General features: G+C 36.0%; 1 protein-coding gene across 1 annotated transcript; it reads left to right on the forward strand.

The window, feature by feature from the left end:
• The first annotated feature begins 5,349 nt into the window (after positions 1–5,349).
• On the forward strand, positions 5,350–5,757 carry LOC143020124 (uncharacterized). The gene has a single exon (XM_076176284.1). The coding sequence runs from the start codon at positions 5,350–5,352 to the stop codon at positions 5,755–5,757; it is 408 nt and encodes a 135-aa protein (XP_076032399.1).
• The last annotated feature ends 1,864 nt before the right edge of the window (positions 5,758–7,621 follow it).

Consider the following 7,621-nt stretch of genomic DNA (forward strand, 5'->3'; position numbering starts at 1 on the left):
TTATATTCGGAAAGAAAAGAAATAAAAATTGAGCTCCGTTTATATACCCTGCTCTATACTTGTAATAATTGGAACTTGACTAAGTCGGATACTCTGAGGCATGGGACCTAAAAAAGAAAATAGTGAATGACTAATCATACGTAACATAGACAATGGGGAAAGGAGAGTGTATAGTGAAAGCACAAAAGAAAGTCGGCCCATAGAGACGACAACAGAGCAATGAAATATGATCGCAGTGGTGGCAGCGCTGAGATGAAACGTATGGAACGTAACGCTACTAATGAAGAGACTGATTTTTTAAATTAGTGCAGAATACTACATCTAAAGAACTTAGTCCAACCACAACCATGCAGTGCACACAGCCAGAGAGGACGACTAAAAGCAACAGTAAACGAGGGGGACTACTACTACAAGTGAATGAGGGACGACGAGGTAGTGAACAAAGGAAGACGTGGTGTGTGGTACGTGCCATACGTGTTAGGACGCTATAGGAGGCAGTCGATTCAAATCGACTTTAAAAACATTGAAGGTATGGCTATGGTTTTGCGTCACGAGGTTCATACCTCGAATATAAACATTCCTAAATTTTCAAGGGAAGAAAATACAATGAGAATTAATAGGTCTTAGTCTGATCGACACTTTAATTGTCACTAAAAACATAACAGATGAAAAAAGGAAAATATAATGTTTAAAAGAAAATGTAGATCCTGAGAAGGGTAGGGCTTGGCTTATGATAAATTTCCAGAAAATGGAAGATATCAATCAATATGAAGCTTATAAGAAGGCATTTATTAAACACTTTAAGTCAAAGTGGGAGCAGGATCCTATCAGGTCTTTGGTTAGAATGATAAAGTAAAAACAAGTGAAACTTACACGGAATATTTAGCAATAATAGACAGATGGTCTAAGGACATGATATCTATGTTGAAAGGTTCAGATTGGATAGAAAGATCTATTGACAAAATAAAAGTTTCTCAGGTTACTAAGTTCATAGCATTTGCATTGTTGATGCACAATTTTGATTAAATAATTACAGTAAAGCTGTATAAAGACATCAAACAAACAATGGATTTAGGAGAGATGGATTACCTTCTTCAAGGTTATAGTGAAGCTAAAGCAATTAATTCATATGTGATGACAGTGGGAACGCAACAGCAGAAAGAAACTAGGAACTCTAGAAGTGGTTAAAGAAACAGGATCTGAACATAAAGTTAGAAGCACATCAAGGAATGGTAGAATTGTATATTACAATTGTAATACCTGGGGACATAAAACACAAGAGTGTTATTATGAAATTGTTTGTAGAAACTGCAAATATGAGGGTCATGATAGTATCATTGTAGAAACCCACCTTTCTGTATCACCAGAGGATAGGATATAGAACACAGAAAAAATATCAGACACGGAATAAAACACTACATAGCTAACCACACAAATACAAATAAAAAGTATAGTGTTAGGGGCAAGAGTGATAGAAGGGTGAAAGAAAACACCAACATCAAAGACAGTTGTAAGTTGACTATAACAATTGGAAAAGCTTCTGTTGGACCTCTCATTGCGGGTAGAGTTTTCAATAAACCTATCCAAATATTTATTGATACAGGATCTGTAGTTATTTTTATAACTAGCAGAGTTAGCAATTGAAACCAGAGCTGATAATCTTGGACCCAATCCATTACTCATTGTAAGGGGTAATTGAAAGTCAGTTAAAAATATTAGGTAAGGTTGAATTAGAGGTCATTTTATATAAAAATGAGCATTTGCACATTCCAGTGATAGTTGTAGAAGATTTTTTCCCTAGGAGATTTACTGACAGGATTTGCAACTCTGAGAAAAGAGGGCTTGATCAATGCTTTGCTGAGTTAGGGACCTTAGTGAAATCACAGTTAATCCCATTTTCAAAGCAACCAGACTTCGAGCTTGTATCAGTAATAAAAGACTCTATTGAAATAGATAAGGAAGATAACAATAATAGGTTGAATAATAGAGGAGCAGAACGGTCCAGACCAATAGAAAATAAAGTCTCATAATGTGAACCAATCTCAGGTGTTCAAGAAATCCTAGAAATTAGTCATTCATCAACTTCAAACAAAGCTTTGGTAATTGTGGTGGTGGCGTAATAAAGTCGACGTTATTACACTCGAAAGCAGTTAAAAGGGTAGAAATGCAGTTGATAGGAGTTACTGTAGACCCTGAAATTTTGACTATTCCAGAATCAATTAGGATAAAAGGTTTGAAATCGGACTCAGGGATCTATAAGACAAACATGAACGTGGTAGAAATATTAGTGATTAGTACATTGAATAAGGACATAGTCTTAAGAATAGGTACACAAATAGCATGGTTTCAAGTTTGTACCAAACCCATTAAGGTTTTAAATGAGAGTATTGAAGAGTTGGAATTACCAATTTCATCAATCTGTTCAATTCAGGAAGAAACAGATTTGGGAGAGAAATACAAGCATAAACTAGAACCTGCTAGTTGTTCTGAGTTGGATGAAAGGTTAGTTAGTTTGCTCTTGAAGCATAATAAAACAACTGCTTTGCCGGGGGACGCCTTGGGCAAAACAAATGTTTTAAAACAGCAGATCAAACTAAAATCAGGTACTTAACCTATCTATATACCTGCCCACAGATTACCACATTCAAAACTAGCTATTGTAGATAAATTGAACATAGTAAAAGGGAATGGAATTTACCTTTGATTCTGGTGCCAAAATCCCATGCATCCAGTTATTGATTATAGGAAATTGAATAAACAGACTCTACCCGACAGATTATCGTTATCGGTAATAGGAGACATTCATAGGAGTTTGGGAACCGAAAATAGGTTTTCTAACACTATAGATATCGACTCTGTGTGCCGGCAGATCGAATTGCATGAAGACTCAGAAGAATTCACAACCTTTTCTACACCAACGGAACACTATGCGTTCAAACGAATGCCATTTGGATTATGTAGTAGTCCATTAACTTACATGGGATTAATAAATACACTGGCAGTGTATTTTTAGATAATATTCTTATAGTCTCCCAAACAGTAGTTGAGCACTTTAGGAAATTAGATTTGGTATTCTCATGACTTGTTGAAACACGATTGAAAGTTAAACTTGAAAAATGTAAGTTTTTGCAGGACAATGTTTGTGAATGCCAATTATATGATTCAAGCTGACTGCAAATCACGGCGTGTAATGTCTTGATTTAAAGTATGTAATTCACGATGTATGAAATATGATACTGGAAGTGTTACATATCTGGATATGAGTCATGTTGTATTGGTTCATTATATATAACATAACCGTGTTGTAAAATTATGTTGTAATACAATGGTATTGTAACTAAGGGATGTAAATTACAGATTCTACGACGCTCCTGTCGTATTGCTCCGCGAGAGTAAATAGTGCAAAGTGCATGTTATGGAAATATGTTACTGTACAATGACAATATGTTGTATTGGAGACAATAAAGTATTGTTGAGTATTGTCAAATTGTGAATCAAGGAGGATGTGTAGGGGTTAACATAAAGTACTGGAATTGTTAGCCTTTCAACTTACAGAATGGTGACGTTGACTACTTCGCTAGATACCACCTACAGGTGCTCCTTTTTTATAGCGGTCTGTCACGGGGATAAGACGTACGTTGGCAAGGCAGAAGGGAACCATTTCTTATTGGTGAGCATTGAGTGAGAATATAATTACAATATAGTATGATTTGTGAAAATCAGTGATTTGGAAAAGTCACATTATTAATAATTGATATTGTTTCTCAGACCATGCTTGGAGAAGAACAGTAGGTAGCGAGTTATAATAGAGCCATGGCAGCGAAATAATCATGGTAAGTTTCAGTTATGCCAGCGCCAAGTGAAGCTATGTAAATGTAAGGAATCATGGTGTATTTGATGTGTTCAAAACTGTTAGAATGTAAATTGTTCAAATGGGTAAATTGATTTATCAATGTAATCACAGAGATCATAGTCTGTAAAAGCACAAAATAGGCCCAAATGCTTCGGATTCTATCAGGAGTCCATCAATAAAGATATACGTCGACATGACACCTCGAGTTTCTCGTACCTCAAAAGACAGAAGGGCCACAGACTGTGACAGTCTCATGATTAAGTCTCATAATTCTTTGAGGTACCGAGGAACAAGGGTTTCAGGTTACAATAGTGAGATGTTGCTTAGGACTTCAAGAAGTGCTGATTCCACAAGGGAAAAGAAGCCACATGGCAGGATAGAAACCGGCTCAAGACACCAGAGAAAGGAAGGGTTCTCAAGTATACAGATAAGCCAGGAGACAGTGAACATTATAGAATAGTATTTCAAACTTATTATTTTTTTTTCATTAAGGTTCGTATTCTTAATATTGTGCAATGAAACAAGGGTAGTCAATTAATTATCTATATGAACCATGGATTCATTACATGCGGTTGAAACAAGATAGTGCTTGATTGAGTAACATATTGAGTAACAGAATTAAACAGAATGTAGTTATCCCAGTTTCTATTTAGCATCGAGTTGTGCAAATCAGTATTAAACATTCAAGTTATCCAATTTAGTTTTTTTAACTTCATATAGTGATGTGTTTATTATCAAAAGGTTTGTACTCTTAATGTTGTGCAGTGAAACAAAAGTAGTCAATTAATTATCTATATGAATCATGAATTCAGTACACGTGGCTGAAACAAGATAGTGCTTTGACTGAGTAACAGGACTTGAAACTTGTAGTTAAGCAAAACATAGTTATCCCAGTTTCTATTTTAGCATCGAACTGTGTAAATTAGTATTGAACATTCAAGTTAAGCAAAATGGAGAAGGACTCTATTCCTCAGTTAAAACAATATTTAGAATCTAAAGGTCAAGTGATTTCCGGCAATAAGCCGCCAGAACTTATAAGTAGGATACAAAAAAAATTCATAGACGAACAGTTGGAATTAAAAGAGGTGATTAAGGAGATATTAGTTTCTGACGAGACTAGAGTTGAGGAAACAAGGGACGAGAATGCAAGTCCAGTAGATAGTATTTCCCAGACGGCAGGAAGTGAGGTTGAAAGTCAAATAGCAGTAGTAGTGGCCAAGAGGTCGAGCTTAGACATTAAACTACGAAGGCTAAAATTTAAACAAGAGTTATAAAAGGAACTACATAGATTAAAACAAGAGCAAGATAGACTAGACTTAGAAACAGAATTAGAATCAACTGAGTCAGAATTAAGTGCTTTAAGTCAAATGGAAAGTACTGTAAATGTTAATTTAGTAGATCATCTTAGTGATTGCCAAAGGGCAAATTGTGATAAAGGTGACCGACAGATGAATGAAAAGAAATATATGATTACTACTTTGATTACCAAAACCACGATGCCTGTTTGTGTAATTACTAAATTTGGTGGAATATATGATAAGTATTTTGAATTTATCAGGGATTTCGACATGTTAATTGGCAGCAAACTTGTGTCGGACAATGAGAAATTTCAGTATCTTAAACAATATACCGAAGGTAGACCACACAAGATAGTTAGAGCGTGTTTGCATTTAGATCCAGGAGAGGATTATCAGAAAGCCAGAAGCGCATTAGAGAAGAGATACGGAAATAAAGAACGAATAGCTTCGGCACATATAGATAAAGTTCTTGCTTTCCTTGATATAAAGGGAGAGAATGTTGAGATGTTGGATGAATTCACCGTTCAGTTAGACACATGCATAGGTGTTATGTTCGGGTTCCAATGCGGACTTTTAGAATTACAGAATCCTAGGACTTTACGTTAGTTAGTAGTGAAATTACCCGGGTATCTACAGGACAGATGGAGGAGAATAGGTGACGAAATAACTGAGAGCGGGAGGCTGGTGGATATCAAAGATCTTGTCAAATTTCTGTAGGAAGAAGTAAGAATATTTAATAATCCAACATTCGGGAAACGTGTAATGGAAGGATTTCACGACAAGAGAACAGGAGACTCTAGTACATGGAATCCAAAGATGAATTTGAAATACGAAAAACGTACTAACTTGAATGATAGGAAGGTTCAGGTCAATGTTACGCAGAGAACTAGACTTTCTTGCTGGTTATGTCAGGAAAGACATATTCCCAATTAAGAGGGTTAACTTATGAAGAGAGATTAAATAAGATTTACAATCAAGGACTTTGTTAAAATGGTTTGAGGAAAGGACACAAATCGTCACAATGTAGAGTAGTTCGAATTTGTGAACAATGTGGTGGTTCTCATCTTACAGTTATGCATAGGTCGAAAGAGAGTTCTAAAAATGAAGGTGAAGATGCAACAGTTAATGCAGTGGTAACTAATCAGGTTGATGATTCTCGAGTTCAAGTATTTGCTAGTCAATTGAAGGATTCAGTGGGAGGCACCACTGCCATCCCTGTTCAAGTAGAGTTGAATGGTAAGGTCGTTAACACTGAAGAAACTTGGAGTGACAGACATGCATGTAGAATTGGATCCGTATGCTGTTAGAACACGTTTAGGATGGATCATTTGTGGAAGATTAACAGACACTGCTGAAGGAATCACTGTGAATAGCATAAAGGTAGCTGGTAATTGTTTAGATCAGAAACAAACGAGTCCTATAACAGAGAATTCGTGGATTCATCATTGAATTCAATACAGCCTAGTGTAGAAGATAGAGAGTGGTTACAATTTCTTGAGTCTGAGTGTATGTAAATGACTAATGGAAATTATGAAATTCCTTTACCAATGAAAGAGAAGCCGATAATGGTTCCTGATAGTGAACCTATGGCGTTTGAAAGACTTCAGTGGTTAAGATCCAAGTTCAAGGATAACGAATATCATAAGCAATATAATCAGTTTATGATTAACCTAATATATAAAGGGTACGTCGAAGAGGTTCCGACGTGTAATGTGAAGAACCAACAAGCATGGTATATTCCACACTTTGGGGTACGTCATCCTACCAAATCAAATAGGGTACGTGTAGTATTTGATTGTTCAGCCCGTGTGAATGATTTGTCCTTGAATGATCTGTTAACTCATTAAACTCCGATGACAAGATTCTTGTCATTTGGTCAAATAAAACAAAAAATCATAAAACACCAAAATGTTTTATCAAACACCAGAAAAATATGACGTCAGTCCTCGCGCTGCCAATCGACTGACGTCATATTTTTCTGGTGTTTGATCAAACATGTTGGTGTTTTATGATTTTTTGTTTTATTTGACCAAATGACAAGAATCTTGTCATCAGAGTTTAATGGGTTAAGACAGGGACCAGACATAAGTAATCTTCTGTTAGGTGTCCTTTTGATATTTCGACTAGGGCTATATGCATATATTGCAGATATAGAGACTATGTATTATCAGGTCAAGGTGCCTGAAGGTGATGGAGATTACTTGCGCTTCTTGTGGTGGAAGGGTGGTCAAATAGTAGGTGATATAGTTAAATTAAGAATGACTTCTCATTCATTTGGCACTTGCTACTCTCCGAGCATAGCAAAATAAGTTCTATAGCAAGTTGTACAAGACTGCGGAGGTCAGTTTCATACATCAGCGAGTGAGATTGTTCTCAGCAATTTCTACGTGGCTGAACTTTTGGTGTTATCAGATGACATTAGTGACTTGATTGACACTGGTGCTAATGTGATAGATCTTTGTAGAAAAGG

The sequence above is a fragment of the Oratosquilla oratoria genome, chromosome 3 (assembly GCF_046742065.1).
Source record: "Oratosquilla oratoria isolate Oo_2021 chromosome 3, ASM4674206v1, whole genome shotgun sequence".
Classification (NCBI taxonomy): domain Eukaryota; kingdom Metazoa; phylum Arthropoda; class Malacostraca; order Stomatopoda; family Squillidae; genus Oratosquilla; species Oratosquilla oratoria.